Here is a 21,713-nt window from a genome sequence, read left to right on the forward strand (position 1 = left end):
CTGCTTCCAACTTCCTTTTAGGTAAGAGGCGCGAGAGCCTCTTGCGCTGGGGGCCGTGCTGCTGCCGAGTTGGCGCGCCGCGGGGACGCGAGTCCGTACGTGCTGGCGGGAGCGAGAGCGGGGTGGGGATCTCGCAATCCCGCACTCCGCCTCTGGGTAGCAGCCTCCCCGGCCCCACACGGTGTGACGCGCGCTCGGGCTCTGCGTTAGCGTGGAGTCAGAGGCGTAGCAGTCGTCCGGCCCAAGGTCGGAGGGGCCTGGACCGGGCAGGGTCCTGCCCTGGACACCGCGTCCGCGGCTGCTGCGCACGGGTTCATTGCCTTCCTGTTTTCAACCTGTCGTGCACCGCATCTGAGAAGATTTATAAATTCGGTACGTTTGTGACAGGCGTGGATGATCTCCCATAATTTGCTTCCGTTATTAATTTCTAAATATTGTAATACCACTATCTAAAAGCATTTTTTATTTGAAATATATTTTTATATATATACATGCATATATTTATTTCTGAATCTTGTTTCCAGTACATATAATGAGGCTTGTAAAGTGGATACTGTTCAGGAGATAGGTGGCTTTTGCTTTTAAGTAGTAAAGACTTAATTGGTGACTATTACTGGGGCTATTTGATAAGGATGTCTTTTTTTTAAATGAACATTAAAAACAGTAAGATTGGATTTCTGGATTTCATTAGCTTGATTTATATCTTAATTTGTGAAAAATGTAAGATAATTCATTTTTATTTCCTTTGGAGATTCTGAAGTTTGTGCTACCAATGATTATTTCCAAAAAAGGCACACTTCTGGTTTTCCCAGAACTAATGCTAGCTTTTCCATCTTTTGAGTTTATTTGATATTAATGTTTGACCTCAAATCATGTTACATTTTGGAAGAAAACTTTCTCTTAGCCAATGGAACATAAACCACCCTGGAGTTCATATAAAGGAGGAGTTCAAATGCCTCTGACAGTGTCATGTGTTAAAACTCATGACCAAACCCAAGGTCACATAGCTTTCTTTCTTTTATTCTAGAATTTATATAGTTTTGTCACCGGAAAAGGGATCTTGTCCCAGACCCCAAGAATGGGTTTTTGGATCTCACCTTGGAAAGAATTTATGGCGAATCACAGAGTATAGTGAAGTTAAGGTAGTTTATTAGGGACTACTCAGCTACATAGCAGGGCGTCCTCAGAAAGCAAGAGGAGGAATGCACCTGTTCTAAAAAAATATTTTTTGAGACCGAGTTTCACTCCTGTCACAATGGCATGATCTCGGCTCACTGCAGCCTCTGCTTCCTTGGTTCAAGGTTTCTCCTGCCTCAGCCTCCCAAGTAGCTGGGATTACAGGCACGTGCCAACACGTCCGGCTAATTTTTTGTATTTTTGGTAGAAACTGGGTTTCACCACGTTGGTCAGGCTGGTCTGGAACTCCTGGTCTCAAGTGATCTTCCCGCCTCAGCCTCCCAAAGTGCTGGGATAACAGGCATGAGCCACCGCGCCTGGGCTTAATGTTTATTTATATAGATTATTATGAATAGTGTTGTCTTTTATAAAGGTTTGTGATCAGTTTGTGACAGGCTATTAGTATTGTTACTTCTCTATGTTACTGTGGATTTTACAAGAATTTATGAGTGTATTATTACCTTTAAAGTAAAACTTATTTTTAAACTAAGAATGCTTTTTTGTTCTTAAAGTCCAGGTACATTTTTATAAGTTTTATGTCTTTATTTATTAACTTGTTCCCGCAACCATAAATATTTTATAACCAAAAGTAGTCAACCCCCTAAATATATAATCCAACAAATTTAACTTGTGTGTGTGTGAGGCAGGGTCTCACTCTGTCACCCAGGCTGGAGTGGAGTGGTGTGATCATGGCGGGCTAACTGCAGCCTCAAACTCCTGGGCTCAAGCAATCCTCCCGCCTCAGCCTCCCAGGTAGCTGGGACTACAGGTACGTGCCACCATGCCAGCTAATTTTTGTATTTTTTGTAGACATAGGGGTCTCACTATTTGCCCAAGCTAGTCTTGAACTCCTGATCTCAAGTGATCTGCCCGCCTTGGCCTTCCAGAGTGCTGGGATTACAGATGTGAGCCGCTGCGCCCTGCCCAGATTTAACTTTTTAAAAACCTTATTTAAAATAAAGTCACTGTGGTTAAGAGGCCTCTGACAGTTTCGCGTTTTAAGTCTGAGGACTATGTTGAGGAAATTTTTGCATAAGTTGTAAAATGTGCATTCATGTTGATTTCATTTCCTATGGTTTCCAATTAATTGTGCCTTCTGCATTTTTAGAAACTCACGGGCTAGTGGACTCTGTGTCATTTTGCATTTCTAGAACGATAGCGCCGAACACTCCATGTTGTCTTTAAGTGGTGCAGCGGGATTGGTAGCAGAGGGCGCGCGGCCGCCGACAGCGCAGTGAGCTCTAGGGCGCTACAGTGCCCCAGCCGCCAGCAGAGTGCGCGCGAGCCTGGCTTTTCTGAGCCCGGAGGCAGCCGCGTGCCACCTGCTACCTCCTCGCCTGAGTCCTGCGAGAGTGGGAGTCTTCTCCTCAGCACATACTGGGATAAGCCCCTCGCTTTGGGACACCTCGAGCCGGCGTCCGTGGTGAATAAAATCCTTCCTTTTTCAGCCTTGGCTGCTGAGGGGCAGAGACCCTTCCTGTGGAAAATTAGAAACCAAAAGCCCCTGTGAATCCAGCACACTTGAGGTTCGTTCTCTGCACCCAAGGCGAGGCGGCCACAGAGCCAAGCCACGGTCTCGGAACAGAAATGTGGCCCCAGGAAAGCAACTGGAACAGCCGCCACACTGATAATAACCCCCGTAGTACTAATAACACTCTGTCTGTGATGCTAGTGTTAGCACCTGTTGTATACAGAGATCACACCGTCAGGGTAAAGTAACAGCTGCTGTCCAGATACGACCCTAGGAACGCGGATGTGTCCCTCAGAGCGCACTTAACACCCAGAATGCGGAGATGACATCATCTGCCTAACGCCACACCTGTCACACTCATATAACCCCTAGAACACGCATGTGTCCCTCAGCATACACGTAACCCTTGGAATGCCCGTGACACCGTCAGACTAATGCCACACCCGTCACACTCATATAACCCCTGGAACACGCATGTATCCCTGACAGCGTACATCCCGTCCAGGATGCGGCCATGGCCTTTGCAGCCCACAGGAGAGCGTCTGCAGCTCCGAGGATGGGACCCTCTCTCTTGCTGGGGCGCTGGGTTGACAACCTCTGCCGGACTGGGTTTGGGCTGGATTTGGCCTCTGTCATGAAACTTCATGTTGTTGTCTTTGCCTTACTGACGTGGTATTGACACGGTTATTTTAAGGAGCAGTTTACTTCCCAATAATGTCATACTTCTGGGAAACTTGCAACAGCAGTTAGTATGCCTTCTCTTTTCTCTCCAATTCCCCAGCGGTTATTGCTGTGCCAGATTTGCAGCTTCACGAAGAATACCTCACTGTGTTTCACCAAAAGCAGAAACAGTCCTCCAGGTGATCCCCACATAACCCCCAAATTAGGAAATATACGGTTTCTATGTGAAAGTCCAGTCCGCAGACCTATTTCACTTCATTGCCTGCCCCAGCTGGGAGAAAAATGTGTTTTCATGTGGGCCCAATTTCTTTTTCGGGAACTGTTCATGAGACTCAGTTTTCTTTCTTTCTTTTTTTTTTTTTTTAAGACAGAGACTCACTCTGTCATCCAGGCTGGAGTGCAGTGGTGCCATCTTGGTTCATTGCAACCTCCGCCTCGCTTGTTCCAAGAGATTCTCCTGCCTCAGCTTCTGGAGTAGCTGTAATTACAGGCACCTACCACCACGCCCGGCTAATTTTTTGTATTTTTAGTAAAGATGGGATTTCACCATGTTGGCCAGGCTGGTCTTTAACTCCTGACCTCAGGTGATCCACTCGCCTCAGCATCCCAGAGTGCTGGGATTACAGGTGTGAACCACCGCATCTGGGCGACTCTCAGTTTTCACAGCCTTGACAGATGTAAAGAGCAGAGATGACTCCAAGCTGGGTCTGCCCAGCGTTTCCTCCTAAACAGGTGCAGATCCTGCGTTCCTGGTAGGAACACCCTGGCCTGATGCTGCGCTGTCCTCACTGCGGCCCACCTGGAGGAGCACCTAACCATGCCACCACCACTGGCAATCTCTCTTGGTAATGGCAAATATTCATTGACAGTCACAAATTTCATCCTGTCAAGCTCTGGATTTAAGTTTGCCGATGATTTCCTCTGGCCTTAGAACCATGGCCTCCAGACCCTGAGTTCTCCTGCCTGCTGTCCTCTCCCATCCAGTCTGCTACAGCTGCCTGCAGTCCCACTTGTGGGGACATGGGCTCCCAAGTTTCTTGGGGATTTTATGTGGGTTCCCCCAACCCATTCACCCACTGCCCACCCTAGTTTTTTAAGGCTTTGTTTAGATAAGTCCTTCAAGTCACAGCAGTTACGATATCTAAAAGTAGAAAAGTTGATAATGTGAATTTCTAAAGACAAAGCATTATTCATTGGATCATCTGTGTGATGACCCTCATTTTTTTTTTTTTGGAAATGGAGTCTCCCTGTGTTACCCAGGCTGGAGTGCAGTGGCATGATCTTGGCTCACCACAACCTCCACCTCCCGGGTTCAAGCGATTCTCATGCCTCAGTCTCCTTAGTAGCTGTGACTACACGCACCGGCCACCACGGCTGGCTGATTTTTGCATTTGTAGTGGAGACGGGGTTTTACCGTGTTTGCAAGGCTGGTCTTGAACTCCTGACCTCCAGTGATCTGCCTGCCTTGGCCTCCTAAAGTGCTGGGATTACGGGCATGAGCCACCATGCCCAGCCACCCTCAATTTATAAATCAAGGAAATACTAGTTCCCTGGAACCAAAGTTCTTGTTTGAAATAATTAGGAAAGAAAAATAAAATCTCGGTGCTGAAGGAAAGGCAAGTCACACAGTTGATTGTTGAAACTGCAGAAGAAGACTGGGTGCAGTGGCTCACTCCTGTAATCCCAGCACTTTGGGAGACTGAGGTGGGCAGATCACCTGAGGTCAGGAGTTCGAGACCAGCCTGGACAAGATGGTGAAATCCCGTCTCTACTAAAAATACAAAAATTAGCCTGGTGTGGTGGCATGCACTTGTAGTCCTGGCTACTTGGGAGGCTGAGGCAGGAGAATCGCTTGAACCCGGGAGGTGGAGGTTGTATTGAGCTGAGATCGTGGCACTACGTTACAGCCTGGGTGACAGAGTGAGACTCTCTTTCAAAAAAAAAAAAAATTTTTTTTTTCAGAAGAATTTACTGGACAGACTATTACCTTGCTATATTCTCTAGCCCTGTGTTAGCAGTTGCAAGGTATTTTAGGTTTAAACACTTATATTTTTCTTTTCTTTCTTTCTTTTTTTTTTTTTGAGATACAGTCTCACTCTGTTGCCCAGGCTGGAGTGCAGTGGCACTATTTCTGCTCACTGCAAGCTCTGCCGCCTCCAAGGTTAATGCCATTCTCCTGCCTCAGCCTCCCGAGAAGCTGAGACTACAGGCGCCCGCCACCACGTCCGGCTAATTTTTTTGTACTTTTAGTAGAGACGGGGTTTCACCATGTTTGCCAGGATGGTCTCGATCTCCTGACCTCGTGATCCGCCCGCCTTGGCTTCCCAAAGTGCTGGGATTACAAGCGTGAGCCACCGCGCCCTGTCTTAACACTTATATTTTATATAGTCATTTGGTATAGTTAACTATCAAAAAGTCCTGTCCACATCATGACAACCTATATGAAATTTGGAAACCTCTTCATCAATACAATGGAAAATTGGTAAAGTAAGTGTAGATATTTAAGCAGATGAATTATTAATATTTAAATATTGACATGGAATGTAATTATGTCATAGTTCTGGCATGAGACTTGGGGGGCTTCCTCTGTTGCCTCTTGCTGGATGGCAAATTCTTGGCCTGTGGAAACTGAAGGATAAACTGTCACCTTCATTGGAAACCCTAGTCCAGAATGAATGTCCTCATTTCAGGATATAACATTTCCTCCCATGCATTTTCTTTTTTTTCTTTCTTTTTTTTTTTTTTTTTTGAGACAAGTCTTGCTCTGTCACCCAGGCTGGAGTGAAGTGGCCTGATATTGGCTCACTGCAACCTCCGTCGCCCAGGTTCAAGCAATTCTCCTGCCTCAGCCTCCTGAGTAGCTGGGGTTACAGGTGTGCATCACCACACTGGCTAATTTTTGTATATATATATATATATGTATACTTTTTTTTTTTTGGAGGCAGAGTTTTGCTTTTGTTGCCAAGGCTAGAGTGCGATGGTGTGATCTCGGCTCACCACAACCTCTGCTTCCCAGGTTCAAGCGATTCTCCTGCCTAGGCCTCCCGAGTAGCTGAGATTACAGGCATGCACCACCAAGCCCAGCCAATTTTGTATTGTCAGTAGAGATGGGGTTAGTCCATATTTGTCAGGCTAGTCTCGAACTCCCAACCTCAAGTGCTCCGCCTGCCTCAGCCACCCAAAGTGCTGGGATTACAGGTGTGAGCCACAGAGCCTGGCACTAATTTTTGTATTTTCACTAGAGAAAAGGTTTCGCCATATTGACCAGGCTGGTCTCCAACTCCTGACCTCAAGTAATCCATCTGCCTTAGCCACCCAAAGTGCTGGGATTACAGGTGTGAGCCATCATACCTGGCCCTTTTTATTTATTTATTTATTTTTGAGACAGGGTCTTGCACTGTTGCCCAGGCTGGAGTGTAGTGGTGCGATCTCAGCTTACTGCAACCTCCACATTCTGGGCTCAAGCAATCCTCCCACCTCAGCCTCCCTAGTACCTGGGACTGCAGCTGTGTGCCACCATGTCCAGCTAATTTTTGTATTAGTAGAGATGGGGTTTTGCTATGTCATCCTGACTGGTCTTGAACTCCTGGACCCAAGTGATCCACCTGCTTCAGCCTCCCAAAGTGCTGGGATTACAGGCATGAACCACTTTGCCCGGCCTATTTTTAACTTTTTGATGAAATACCAAACTCTGTTACAAATAGGCTGCACCATTTTATATTCCGCATACAGTATTTAATGGTTGTGATTTTTCTCCGACCTTGCCAACCCTTGTTATTTTACATTTATTGGATTATAGCCTTTCTAGTGTGTGTGAAGGAGTATCTGGTTGTGGTTTCAAGTTTGGATGGCCATAATGATAATGATATTGATTATCTTTTCATGTGCTTCTTTGCCATTTGCATGTCTTTTTGGCAAAGTGTGTGTTTAACTCTTTGTCCATTTGTAATTTGGTTGTTCTTGTTGTTGAGTTATACAAATTTTATATATATTGTAGTTAACAGACCATTGTTGGATATATAATGCGCAGATATTTTCTTCTTTTCTGTGGGTTATCTTTTCTCTTCCTCTCTCTCTCTGTTTTTTTTTTTTTTTTTTTTTAGGAGACTAAGTCTTGCTCTGTTTCCCAGGCTGGAGAGCAGTAGCATGCTCTTGACTCATCACAACCTCTGCCTCCTGGGTTCATGCGAGTAGCTGCGATTACAGGCATGGGACACAATGCCTGGCTAATTTTTTGTGTTTTTGGTAGAGATGGAGTTTCCCCATGTTGGTCATACTGTTCTCAAACTCAAGATCTCAGATGATCCACCTGCCTCTGCCTCCCAAAGTGCTGGGATTACAGGATTGAGCCACCATGCCCGGCCATTATTTATTTATTTATTTTATTTTATTTTTGAGACAGGGTCTTGCGCTGTTGCCCAGGCTGGAGTAGTGGTGCCGTCTCGGCTTACTGCAACCTCCACATTCTGGGCTCAAGTGGTCCTCCCACCTCAGCCTCCCTAGTAGCTGGGACTACAGGTATGTGGCACCATGCTTGGCTAATTTTTATATTTTTAGTAGAGACAGGGTTTTGCTATGTCCTTCTGCTGGTCTTGAACTCCTGCACTCAAGTGATCTGCCTGCTTCAGCCTCCCAAAGTGCTGGGATTGCAGGCATAAGCCACCGTGCCCATCGTGTTTTTAACTTTGTGAGGAAATACCAAACTATGTTACAAATAGGCTGCACCATTTTATATTCCACATATAGTATTTAATGGTTGTGATTTCTCTCCATCCTTGCCAACCCTTGTTACTTTACATTTGTTGGATTGTAGCCTTTCTAGTGTGTGTGAAAGAATATTTGGTTGTGGTTTCAAGTTTGGATGGCCATAATGATAATGATATTGATCATCTTTTCATGTGCTTCTTTGCCATTTGCATGTCTTTTTGGCAAAGTGTGTGTTCAACTCTTTCTCCATTTGTAATTTGGTTGTTCTTGTGGTTGAGTTATACAAATTTTTTATATATTATAGTCAACAAGACCATTGTTGGATATATAATGTGCAGATATTTTCTTGTTTTCTGTGGGTTGTCTTTTCTCTTCCTCTCTCTCTTTTTTTTTTTTTTTTTTTTTTTTTGAGACCGAATCTTGCTTTGTTCCGCAGGCTGGAGTGCAGTGGTGCACTCTTGGCTCACCACAACCTCCGCCTCCTGGATTCAAGTGATTCTTCTGCCTCAGCCTCCCGTGTAGCTGGGATTATAGGCATGTGCCACTATGCCCAGCTAATTTTGTATTTTTAATCGAGATGGGGTTTGTTTTTCTTGGTCAGGCTGGTCTTGAACTCCCGTCCTCAGTTGATCCTTCTGCCTCAGCCTCCAGAAGAGCTGAAATTACAGGCGTGGGCCACCGCTTCCGGCCCTAATTTTTGTATTTTTAGTAGGGACAAGGTTTCGCCATGTTGGCCAGGCTGGTCTCCAACTCCTGACCTCAAGTGTTCCATCTGCCTCAGTCTCCCAAATTGCTGGGATTATAGGCGTGAGCCATCATACCCATTCTTTTTTTATTTTTAAGACAGGGTCTTGCACTGTTGCCCAGGTTGAAGTATAGTGGTGCGATCTCAGCTTACTACAATCTCTACATTCTGGACTCAAGCAGTCCTTCCGCTTCAGTCTCCCTAGTAGCTGGGACTGCAGCTATGTGCAACCATTCCTGGCTAATTTTTGTATTATTAGTAGGGATGGGGTTTTGCTCTGTCATCCTGACTGGTCTTGAACTCCTGGACTCAAGTGATCCTCCTGCCTCCGCCTCCCAAAGTGCTAGGATTGCAGGCATGAACCACAGTGCACAGCCAACTTACTTGATAATGTCGTCTGATGCATAAAATTTTTTAATTTTGAGGAAATTATTTCTTTTGTGGCTAGTGCTTTTGGTTTCAGATCTGCAACACCTTTGCTAAATCCAAGGTCATGAAGATATATCCCTGTTTTCTTCTAGAGTTTCTATTTGTAACTCTTACATGTAGGGCTTTGAACCATTTTGAGTTACTTTTTCTGTGTTGTGAGGTAAGTGTACAGTCATGGTACAGTTTGTTACCTCTGACTGTAGGTAGTCAGATGCTAGCAGCGTTTGTTGAATTTAGTGATCTTGGCTCATGTCAAAACTCAGTTGGCTGTAGAGGTATGGTTTTATTTCTGGACTGGACATTCAGTTCCATTGATTTGTATTTGTCTCCTTATGCCAATATTATGTTGTCTTGATGACTATTCCTTTGCAGTATTATTTGACAACGAGAAATGTGAGCCACTAAGTGGGCTTTTGGTTTTCAGGAGTATTTTGGCTATTCGGGATCACTTGATATTTATACAAAGGGTTAGGGTCAGGGATCAGGGTTACAGTTGTTAGGTTTAGGGTTGCTAACATTAGGTTTGTTAGTGTTGTTAGGGTTAGGGTTGTTAGATTTAGGGTTAAGATTTTAGGGTTATGGTTTTAGAGATGGGGTTGGGGTTAGTGTTAGCATTAGTGTTGTGGTTGGGTTTGGGGTTGGATTTAGGGTTTGGGTTGGGGTTCTGTTAGGTTTAGGGCTAGGGTTAGGGTTTAGGATTAGGGTTAGGGTTAGGGTTAGGGTTTAGTGGTACGGGTTAGAGTTAGGGTTTAGCGGTAGGGGTTAGGGTTAGTTTTAGGTGTTAGGGTCAAAAGAAAATCTTGAAAATCTTAAAAATCTCCAAAAATATTAGTGAGAAAAAAGCTTTAGCCTTCATATGAAGAAGATTAAAACGTGTTCCATTTTTCAGAAACACAGAGAGAAGATTCATTAGGGAAACTGGTTCACATAATTATGGTGGCTGAGAAAGTCCACAATAGGCTGTCTCCAAACTGGGGAAGCAGGAAAGCTGATCCATGTCCAAAGGGCTCAGAATCAGTTAAACCAATGGTGTAACTCTCATTCTGAGGCCAAAGTCCTGAGACCCTGAAGTTCTGATTCAAAGATAAGAGAAGGATGTTTCAGTTTCAGAAGGAGATAATTCACCTTTCCTCTTCCTTTTTGTTCTATCTGGGCTCTCAAGCAATTGGATGGTGCCTGTATTAGTTCATTTTTATACTGCTATGAACAAGTACCTGAGTCTGAGCAATTTATAAAGAACAAAGAGGTTTAATGGGCTGACAGTTCCACATGGCTGGAGGGGCCTCACAATCATGATGGAAGGGGAAGCAAAGATGTCTTTCCTCACTTGGCAGCAGCAAGTAGTGCTAAGTCAAAGGGGAAAAGGCCCGTATAAAACCATCAGATCATGAGAACAGCATGGCAGTAACCACCACCATGATTCAATCGTCCCCCACAGGGTCCCTCCCACAACATGTAAGGATTATAGGAGCTACAATTCAAGATGAGATCTGGGTGGGGACACAGTCAGACCGTATCAGTGCCCATCCACATTGGGTCAGAGTGGATCTTCCTTATCTCAGTGTCTTCCAGAAACAGCCTCACACTTAAACGCCCAGAAACTGTGCTTTACCAGCTATGTTAGTATCTCTTCATCCAATCAAGCAGACACCTAAAATTAACCATCAGAATATTTATGCCTGATTCGTGGCTAAAATTTCAGGATGAAAGCTATGAGATCTCTATTTGTGTTTGTATGTCTATTAATGTACTGTATATTTGATTTTTCTTAACTCGATAGCATTGCAAAATTCATTTATAAAATCCTATAAAAGTGCTCTATTCTAACTTGGCTTGGGGAAAAAAAATCATTTATAAATAAATTTTCCCCAAACTCCTAGAAATATAGGAACTGATCCAAATGTTTTTCAGGTTAACATGATTTGGATATAACTTAGTTAAATAAGATAAATTTCATATTTTTTGTGTAATAAAACAACTATGTCTTCAGAGTTATCACTATTAAATATAAAACAAACAAGTTTTTTTTTTTTTTTCTTGAGATGTAGTCTCTCTCTGTCACCCAGGCTGGAGTGCAGTGGTACGATCTTGGCTCACTGCAAGCTCCACCTCCCAGATTTATGCCATTCTCCTGCCTCAGCCTTCTGAGTAACTGGGGCTACAGGTGCTCGCCACCACATCCAGCTATTTTTTTTTTTATTATTTTTTTTAGTAGAGACAGGGTTCCACAGTGTTAGCCAGTATGGTCTTGATCTCCTGACCTTGTGATCCACCTGCCTCAGCCTCCCAAAGTGCTGGGATTACAGGAATGAGCCACTGTGCCTGGCCCCTATAACAACTCTTGATACCTGAGTGGGTTCCCACACAGTCATCTGTTGTAAGACTTTCTGATTCCTTTTTTTCCTTTAGTCATTATTGACTTGTTTTTCTAAGACCACCAGAGCGGGCGCAAAGGAACCAGCGACTAGGCAAGGGTAGGAGCAAAACTGCAAGTTTATTTTGGTCACCTAGCTTCAGGGGAAGAAGGTGGGTAAGGAGAGGTCTGTTGGCCTCCGGCAAGTGAGGCCCACAGAGTTCTCCATGCTGCTCTCGGACGGAATTCCGACAGTCCCGACCGCAGTAGGGAAGCTGGGAAGTCTGCGCGTGGCACTCGTCCGGAGCGGCTTTTCTGGGAGTGGGAGGGCGATAGGCGGGGCACGGGCGTGTCCGGGGGCGTTCCACAGGTGCGACCAGGTAAATCTTGGTCTCTTCAGATTGACGTCACCTGGCGCATGCCCAGTTGGTCTGCACCTTCCCGGGCGTCGGCTGCATTTTCGCGCGCGCGGGAAAAGTTGGGGGGGGATGAAGAACCCGGAAGTGCGCCATCTTGCCTCCGTTCGTCCAAACAGTCCAACCTTTTATGGTAATAGTGATAAAGGGGCGCCGTGGTCTGTCTGGCTACTTCCTGCTGTTAAGGGGCGTCGTTAAGGTCGGGGCCCATGGTTGGCATTTGGACGTACGGATGAAGAATAAAATAAGGCACAGTATTAGTATAGGAACGAGGTATGGAAGCATTTGTCGGAATATGGGCAAAACCCAGAAGGAAGGTCCTGGCAAGGTTGGGGTGGTAAGGTTTTGTATCTCAGTTTTTTTATTTTATTGAGGGTTTGAATGTTAGTGTCTACTAGGCCTGACTTGTTAACATAATAGCAGCACTCTTCTCCAAGGAAGAGACAAGTGCCTCCTTTTTCAGCTGTAAGCAAGTCTAGGGCTCGCCTGTTTTGGGCAGCTACTTAGGCTATTGAGGTAGTTCGGCGCTGCAGGGAGGCCAGGCTTTCAGCTGATTCCAATAACTAGAGGGAGGAAAACAGCCCGTTTTTTTTTTTTTTTATGGGGGTGTCGTAGTGGCATGGAAAGTTGCTGGAAAAGCTCTGCTACTTCTGCCTGGCTGTATAAAGTTAGACTGGGGACCAAGGACACGGAGACATACAGGGATCAGTTAATGGCTGTATGGTTAAGAGTTTTAGAGAGAGATCAGTTGCACGAGAATAGCCTTCAATGGGGGCTGTTGGCCTCCATTGGGTGCCTGAGTATGATTACCTCAGGATGAATTTGGAGTTGAATAACGGAAAGGAAGGATTGGGCAGTTTGGACGAGAAATAGCCTTCAATGGGGGCTGTGTGGCCTCCATTGGGTGCCTGAGCATGATTACCTCAGGATGAATTTGGAGTTGAATAACGGAAAGGAAGGATTGGGCAGTTTGGACGAGAAATAGCCTTCAATGGGGGCTGTGTGGCCTCCATTGGGTGCCTGAGTATGATTACCTCAGGATGAATTTGGAGTTGAATAACGGAAAGGAAGGATTGGGCAGTTTGGATTTCTGGTATAGTGACGCCTGGAGTGTAAGTGAATTGTGGGATGTTTGACCAGTTGTGTTGAAGGCCATGGGCAGGGGGCTGCCACTAGGTGGGGGCCTTCTAAAGCCTCACAGAGGAAGCAGTGGGAGAGATTGGTTATATTCACAGTGTAGGTTAAGTCTAGCCTTTGGCAGATAAGTGCGAGCCATGAGAAAGGGGTCTCTATTGTGTGGAGAGAAGTTTGATAGCCTTAAGGAAGGCAACTGGCAGAGCTATGTACTACTGAGTGTGTTCGGCTGTCTTGTGGCCAAGTTTCAGTGATGAGAAAAAATTGCCATACAGTAGGCAGACTAGCAAAGGTCTGAGTGTATGAGTGAAACAGCAATATAAGTATAAAATGAGACTTCATTTTCCGTGTAGTCACGGAGTGTCCCTTGCCACTGGAGATGTTCAATGAAGGTTAGGAGATGGGAGAACCACTGCTCTGGACTATTGTCTGGAGGTAGATCTGGGTCTGGGGTTATGTATTGAAAGTCTGATAGGTTTATGTAGAAGATGGTGAGAAAGCGAGCTAAGCGCCAGGGGTCAGGGAGCATGAACTAGTTAAGAAAGTTTTGTAAGTTTGAGGCGAGTGGGGGAAGTTGAACTGATGTCCACTGATTGTTCCCGGTGGGGGCCCTCTTTAGCTGGGAATGAAGAATGAGTGTGCAGAGTAGTTGTTGGCCAGGCAGCAACTGAGGAGTGGAGTTTTTCGTGGGGTGGATGGCTTTCCGCTTACTCCTACTATAGAGATATTGGATGGAAGGCTAGGTCCAGAGAAGGACGGCAAAACAGAATAGGTAGCCTCGCTGTTGATTAAAAAATTAATAGTCTTACCCGCTACCAGGAGAGTTACCTGCGGCTCTGCGAGGGTGATGGGGGTCCCCGAGTCTTGGCACCTTCAGTTGTCATTGTCGTCCAGATGTAGGAGCTGGAAGGAGCTCCCAGGATCCTGGGAAAGGGGGTCACGTGGAGACGCAGCACCTGTTCTCAGGGTGGGGCAATCAGACTTCCAGTGTCCTCCCTGCTGGCAAGCAGGGCAGGGGGTTGCTGGTGGACGAGGCTTAGGACATTCATTGGCCCAATGTCCTGACGCCTTGCACTTATAGCAAGGCTGCGTTGGGGCTCGGGGACCTTGCGGACACCTATTGGCATAGTGTCCCGCCTTGCCGCACTTATAGCAGGCTCCTTTCGTAGCCTTGGAGTCTGCGGAGTGTGTACTCTCTGGTCTGGGGTTACGACTGGGCTGTAAAGCCGCTGCTAGGAGTTGGGCCTTCTGTTTGAGGCGTGCCTGTCGCACTGCCTCAGCCGTCTCCTCTCTGGAGTTATAGACCTTAAAGGCTAATTTAACCAGATCTTGTATTGGTGCCTGAGGACCATCCTCTACCTTTTGAAGTTTCTTACGAATGTCAGGAGCTGATTGAGAAATGAAATAAGACGCCAAAATGGTGGCCCCTGTGGGGGAGGCCGGATCTAACCAGGTATATTGGGTTAGAACCTCAGTCAGCCTATTTAAGAATGTGGCTGGATTTTCTTCTGGATTTTGTATAATTTCTTTTAATTTGTTAAAATTTACAGTTTTGTTTGAGGCTGTTTGCATACCAGCCAACAAACACTGAACCATTATGTCTCGCCTACGGCGCCCAGGCTGGTTTGCTTGGTAGTTCCAGTCTGGGTCTGCCGAGGGTACTGCTTGCTCCCCTAGTGGGATGGTGGCATCAGTTAAATGTAGTTGGTTGGCGTGCTGCCTGGCGGCCGCTACGATGCACTCTTGCTCCTCAGGGTTTAGGGTGGAGGTTAGGATAACCTGGAGGTCATGCCAAGTTAAGTCATAAGCCTGACAAAGATATCTAAATTCCTTTATGTAAACGGTGGGATTAGCTGAGAAATCCCCTAAACGCTTTTCAATTTTGGAAAGATCGGCCAATGAAAAAGGGACATGTACTCTGACTACCCCCTCCGCCCCAGCCACCTCTCGCAAAGGCGCTAACACTGTAGGAGGGTGTGGGGCAGGAGTGGAGGCATCAGCAGGGCACTTAGAGCGGGTGTGTGCAGAGACAGGAGACTCAAGACAGCCAGTTGGGGGCCCCGAAGGAAGCACGGGACTGAGTGGATTACTAGTAGGTAAGGAAGAGGAAGGAGGAGTCCGGGCGGAGGGAGGAGAAGTATAGGGCGGAAGTGAGGGAAACCCTAGATCCTCCGGCTGAACAGAAAGGAATGAAGACTCCTCTTTTTTGGGTTCCTGTGAGCCGGCGTCCTTGGCTAGCATAACTTGGGCCGAAGAGCACCGGCTACACAGGTCGGGACGAGAGCGTAAGGCCCAAAAGCCTTGTATGTACGTAATTTCAGACCACTTGCCTAGCCACTGGCAGAAATTGCTGAGGTCGATCACGCCACAGTGGAAAGGAAAATTAACCGCTTCCTCCTAAGGTCTTGTTCAAGCTGTAAGGTTTTTTAAATTGGCTAGGAGGCACCCCAAGGGGGTGCTCTTTGGAAATTTGGACTGGGGGTTTCCCATTTGTTTCCTCTTTACCGACACAATGGACCCAATGGACATGGGAATGGATCCCTGCCTGGCTTCAAAGCGTCCTTTGGAACCAGCAGAGACAGACGAGAGGCTCTTGAAGCCTAAGTGGAGATTACCTTCAGGCGGACGTCTCCGTCCTGAACGGGTCTCCCGAGCCACTTGGTGGCTCCAAATGGACCCCGGACCTGCGCAGGATTTCTGGCCGAGGGAGGTAAAGAGGAGACAAGGGCACTTACCCCAGAGAGGCCGTGAGAGTGAGGGAAGCGGGTCTCAGGTCCTGGTCCGTCTGCGGCGTGGAGCGAGGAGGAGGAGGAGGCTCCCCAGACCCTGGGGGCCCCGAGGAGGGGTCTCCTCCCGGGTTCGGCACCAACTGACTTGTTTTTCTAAGACCACCAGAGCGGCGCAAAGGAACCAGCGACTAGGCAAGGGTAGGAGCAAAACTGCAAGTTTATTTTGGTCACCTAGCTTCAGGGGAAGAAGGTGGGTAAGGAGAGGTCTGTTGGCCTCTGGCAAGTGAGGCCCACAGAGTTCTCCATGCTGCTCTCGGACGGAATTCCGACAGTCCCGACCGCAGTAGGGAAGCTGGGAAGTCTGCGCGTGGCACTCGTCCGGAGCGGCTTTTCTGGGAGTGGGAGGGCGATAGGTGGGGCACGGGCGTGTCCGGGGGCGTTCCGCAGGTGCGACCAGGTAAATCTTGGTCTCTTCAGATTGACGTCACCTGGCGCATGCCCAGTTGGTCTGCACCTTCCCGGGCGTCGGCTGCATTTTCGCGCGCGTGGGAAAAGTTGGGGGGGGATGAAGAACCCGGAAGTGCGCCATCTTGCCTCCGTTCGTCCAAACAATTATGAATAGGGCTTCTGTATATGATTGCATGGTAGCTTTTGTTTGGAAATAATATCAAAGTAGCTGTCAAAATACTTACGAATATGATTTTTGGATTGTAAGGTGAGACTTGTTTAGCTTTGGGAAAAACTGCCCAACTTGTAATAGGGGAAGAAAAATAATTTTCTCTCTACCTTTACGGAATTCTTAGATGGGACCCTCTGTAACAAATTACAGATTAAAATGAGAAAAAAGTGGACAAGTTTAAAAACATGTATACCTTATGGATACATGGGAGATACTCAGGGAAAAATGAGTAAATCCCCAACAGGTGGCTTTCAATTCAAGTGTAAATACTATCTTCAACTTAAAGAAAGAAGATTTGAGGCTCAGTAGTGGGGATGTAACAAGCAAAAGCACAGTAGATAAGGGTAAGTTTTCTTATACAGACTTAACTCCATGCATTCTCCATTGATAAGACTCTTTAGTGATTTAGTCATCCTTCTCTTCTTGGTTGGTGTCGAGAGAGAGAGAAAGAGAGAGAGAGAGAGAGAGAGATCTTTTAAATGGGGATTTCCTTTATAGATGTAAATTTTCCTTACACAAGGGTAACTTCTACTCTGTTTTCAGAACTTCCTTTTTTAGCATTTTTTTTCAAAGTAATCAGCTTAGACTAATTATTATGCCAAAAGGGACATATTTTGGGGTGGCATATTCTGGTCTTACCCACTGTCTTCCACCACCAATGAAAAGAGTTCTTGTTTTTCCTCCAGCAGTTTGTCATTTTTTTAGAGTTTAGCAGTTCTAACAGATACAGACCAACTGTGCTATCTCATTGTGGTTTTCAGTTATCTACTATGTTGAGCATTTTTTTTTTTTTTTGAGGTGGAGTCTAGCTCTGTCCCCAAGGCTGGAGTGCAGTGGCGTGTTCCCAGCTCACTGCAAACTCTGCCTCCCAGGTTCACGCCATTCTCCTGCCTCAGCCTCCCGAGTAGCTGGGACTACAGGCGTCGCCACCTCGCCCGGCTAATTTTTTTTTTTGTATTAGTAGAGATGGGGTTTCACGTGGTCTCGATCTCCTGACCTTGTGATCCGCCCGCCTCGGCCTCCCAAAGTGCTGGGATTACAGGCATGAGACATTGCGCCCAGCAAGCATCTTTTTGTATGTATACTTGCCATCTGTAGATCGTCTTTGGTGAGGTGTCTGTTCAGATCTGTGTGCATTTTTAATTGGGCTGTTTAACTTATTGTTTAGTTTTAAGAATTTTGTATGTATTTTGAATACAAATTCTTTCTCAGATCTGTATTTTGCAAATTTTTTTTTTCAATATGTGGCTTGTCTTTTTGTTCCCTTAACAAGGTCTTTCCCAGAGTATAAACTTTAAATATTAAGAAATCCACATTGTCATTTCTTCTGTGTATATCAACCTTTTGTGTCATTTGTTAAAATTCATTACCAAATCCAAAGGCACATAGCTTTTCTTCCTTAGTTTCTTCTAGAAATTGTAGTTTTGCATTTTTAGTGTGAGGAAGATTTTGAGTGATTATTTGTGTAAGTTGTAAAGTTTTCATCTACATGCATATCATTTCCTATGGTTTCCCATTAATCGTTCTCTTACTATTTTTGGGAAAGACACAGGATAGTGGGCTCTTAGAGCACATAGATAGCTAGACATGAACAGGAGGGGGAGCTCCTGGAAAAGGGAAAGTCTAAGAAGGCTCACCTAGAGGGAACACCAAAAATTCACATATTAGTGGCATCTCTAATGCTGGAGTGGATGGGCACTTGTCAGTTGTGGGTAGGAGGGAGAAGAGGTACCTATGCAGAAAGAAACACTCTAGAACTCCTCTTAAGATGCCCCAGTCATCATTCACTCTGCAGTAATAATGTCACAATACTGCTGGCTACATGCTGATAAGGACAAAGGGAGCATTCTTAAAAGAAACCTGGCACCGTAAGTACAGATTAGAGCAGAGAAGGACATTCAAAAGAGATAGGCACAGTAGGTACAAATGTGACCACTGTCAGCCTGCCTGGGATGGCGGGAAGGAGCCTGGTGCCAGAGTGGATTCGGATCGATCACCACACATGTGCCTCAACCAACAGTGAGGAGGTCCCACAAGCCTAAGTGGGGCAAGTTGGGGACCTAAGGCAGTAGCAGGAAAACCAAAGAAAACGGGCAGACCTGAGACAGAGGCAGGACTGTGAAGAAGTCCAAAATAAAATTCCCTGCACAGGACTCTTAGGCTGCTTTCCTGCATGATCAGCCTACTCCTCCCTATTTTTCTACAGTAAGCTCTTCACACTGCATTTTTTTCAATGAGGTCTGCCATCTTTGTACTGCCTCTTGGTGAAAATCTTTCTTCCAAGTTGGAAAAGAATTGGGACATCAGCTCTCCCCAGTAATAGCTCCGTTTCAGTTTGAATTTCCAGAACTGGTAGCACTTAATAACTGGCGCTCTGACTTTAAGTGGTGCAGGAGGCGGTCAGTAGGGGGCGCCAACCGTCACACCTGGAGCAAGCGGGCCCTGCATAGCCCCCATCTGTCTGCAGGTGGTGTGCTGCCACTACACTACCAGCAAGAGGGCCCGGCAGTGTCCCCCGCTGCCAGCAGGAGGCCTACGACGACTACACTGTGAGCAAGAGGATCCTGCAGTGTCCTTAGCTGCCAGCAGGTGGCGCACGGCCACCACACCATGAGAAAGAGGACCCTGCAGTGTCCTGGTTGGCAGCAGGGGGTGTGCTGCCACTCCACTGTGAGCAAGAGGATCCTGTAGTGCCCCCAGCGGCCAGAAAGGGGCGTGCCCCCACTACAAGGCAAGCAAGAGGGCCCAGCAGTGTCCCCAGCTGCCAGCTGGGGAGCCAGCCACCACTTCACTTGGAGCAAGAGGGCCAGGCAGTGCCCCCAGCTGCCAGCATCTGGAGTGCTGCTACTACACTGTGACCCAGAAAGCCCTGCAATATCCCCAACTGCCAGCAGGCAGCGGGCCGTCACTATACTGCGAGCAAGAGGACCCTGCAGTGCCCCAGCGCCAGCAGGGGGGACTGGCCACCACTGTAAGAAAGAAACAGTTGCTCTAGTTGCCGGCAGGGGGCGCACTTGCACAGCACCGTGAGCAAGAGGGCCCTGTAGTGCCCGGCTGTAAGCAGGAGGCACCCGAACCCAGCTTTTCAGATTACTGATGTTCCGCCCCTCTCTGCACCGCTCCCCCCCCCCCCCGCGGCGTGCCTCTCTGCGCCTGCACCACGCCCCCTCAGGCCCACTGGGTGCCTGCGACGGGACCCCACCCCCACCCCAATGCGCGGGCATGCGACTCTTCACCTGCGCTGGGGCAGCCCTAACCTTCTGCCATTTGAGGAGCAATACCATGGTCTTGTCTTCCGGATATCAGGAAGCGTATATCCCGGGGTTGTACAGTGTCTGCGATACTGGGAGCAATATCAATCTCCTGGCCTTATAATATTAAGAAGAATGTCACTGTGTGGATGTACAACCTCTGCCATATTGGGAGTAATATTAGCCTCTGCCCTCCATGGATATTAGGAACAATATCCCATGCTGGGTGTTTGCCTCCTGCTGTACGGAGTGTTGTATCACCTTCTCCCTTCTAGGATATTAATAACACTATCACAGGGCGGGTGAACACAACCTGCGAATTATTATCATCCTCTTCCCCTCCTGATACTGGGAACAATATCACAGAAGAGCTGTACCCTCCCTGCGATATTGGGAGCAATAGCATAGGCTTCTTCCGGGAATATTAAGAGCAATATTACCGGGTGGCTGTCCATTCATTGCTATGTTGGGAGTCGTGTCATACACTACCTCCCTGGATATTAGGATCAGTGTCACGGGGTCAGTGTACACCTACTGCAATATTAAAACTAAATTCATGCTCTCCGTCCCAGGATATTAGGAACATCACTGGTAGGTGTACACTGCCTGTGGTGTTAGGAGTAATAATATGGTTATTACACATCAATGATCGATTTTAATAATTATCAATGGTACTAAGGATACCACTGTTAATTTTGGAGAATTATTTTAAGTACCTGATTATGCACGCTTAATATTATTAATATTAATGTCATTTAACAATATTATGAGTCCCTAATACTATTCATTATTTCCTTACCAGAATCACTTTGTATTGATTTAAGTAACATTCATTGCGGATATCATTATTTGATTATTAATGGTGATATTAATATTAATTACCATTCCAAATCGTTAACATTTTAAACCACTCAATTTTTACGAAGTTTATTATTAATAGCGATTATTAGTATTAATATTTATATTTATTAATATTAATAATTAATAGACTTGTTACTGATATCCACCAGGGAGAGGATGATATTACTTTAAATATCACAAAAGGTGTACACGCACCCAGTGATATTGCTTCGAATTTCCACGCGAGAGTGGAGGATGTGACACGCAATATCGCTGGGAGTAGACACACTCCTGGATACTGTAATTAATATTCAGGGGGAAGAGTATGATATGACTCCCAACACAGGCGATCGGGGGCCCCCAGCTGCTGGGGGGCGGGGCGGGGCGGCTGCTGGGGGCCCGGATCACGGAGGGTGGCTCACCCCCCCGTCGATGGTTCCCCAGTCGCTGGGGGGCCTGGCGGGGCGGCTGCTGGGGGCTGTATGGCTGGGGGTGGCTCCCTCCCAGGCGATGGGGCTCCCAATAGCCAGTGGGGAGAGAGATGGGCTATTAGTCCCCTCATCGTGGGGAGTGTCTCACGGATATCACAGTTTGTTTTCACCTTCTGCCATATGGGGATTAATACCATCTTCTCCCCTTCCGGATATCAGGAAGAGTATCACACGTTGTTGTACATTGTCTGCCATCCTGGGAGTAATATCCAACTCTCGGCCTTGGAATATTAAGACGAGTGTCACAGGGTGGATGTACACCCTCTTCCATAGTGAGAGTAATATCACCCTCTCCCCTCCATGGATATTAGGAACAATGTCCCAGGCTGGGTGTACGCCTCCTGCTGTATGGAATGTAATATCACCCTCTCCCTTCCAGGATGTTAATAACAATATCACAGGGCGGGTGGACACAGCCTGCGAATTATCATCCTTCTGTCCTCCTCCAGCTACTCGGAACAATATCACAGAAGAGCTGTACCCTCCCTGCGATATTGGGAGTAACAGCGTAGGCTTCTTCTGGGAATATTAGGTGCAATATTACCAGGTGGCTGTCCATTCATTGCTATGTTGGGAGTCATGTCATCCTCTACCCCGCTGGATATTAGGAT

General features: G+C 46.6%; 1 protein-coding gene and 1 long non-coding RNA gene across 2 annotated transcripts in view; both read left to right on the forward strand.

Moving 5' to 3' along the window:
* LOC117063666 overlaps window positions 1-21,713 on the forward strand; it is a 29,947-nt gene that overhangs the window by 321 nt on the left and 7,913 nt on the right. Inside the window, exon 2 of the mRNA XM_033177502.1 lies at window positions 22-372. Coding sequence (XP_033033393.1) covers window positions 22-372 — 351 coding nt within the window. The remainder of the gene's footprint in view (window positions 1-21; window positions 373-21,713) is intronic.
* Window positions 2,060-4,175, forward strand: LOC117064032. The gene is made up of 3 exons (XR_004429229.1): window positions 2,060-2,702; window positions 3,429-3,507; window positions 4,061-4,175. It is a non-coding gene; the product is annotated as an uncharacterized LOC117064032 (long non-coding RNA).

The sequence above is a fragment of the Trachypithecus francoisi genome, unplaced genomic scaffold, assembly GCF_009764315.1.
Source record: "Trachypithecus francoisi isolate TF-2019V2 unplaced genomic scaffold, Tfra_2.0 Contig01558, whole genome shotgun sequence".
Taxonomy (NCBI): domain Eukaryota; kingdom Metazoa; phylum Chordata; class Mammalia; order Primates; family Cercopithecidae; genus Trachypithecus; species Trachypithecus francoisi.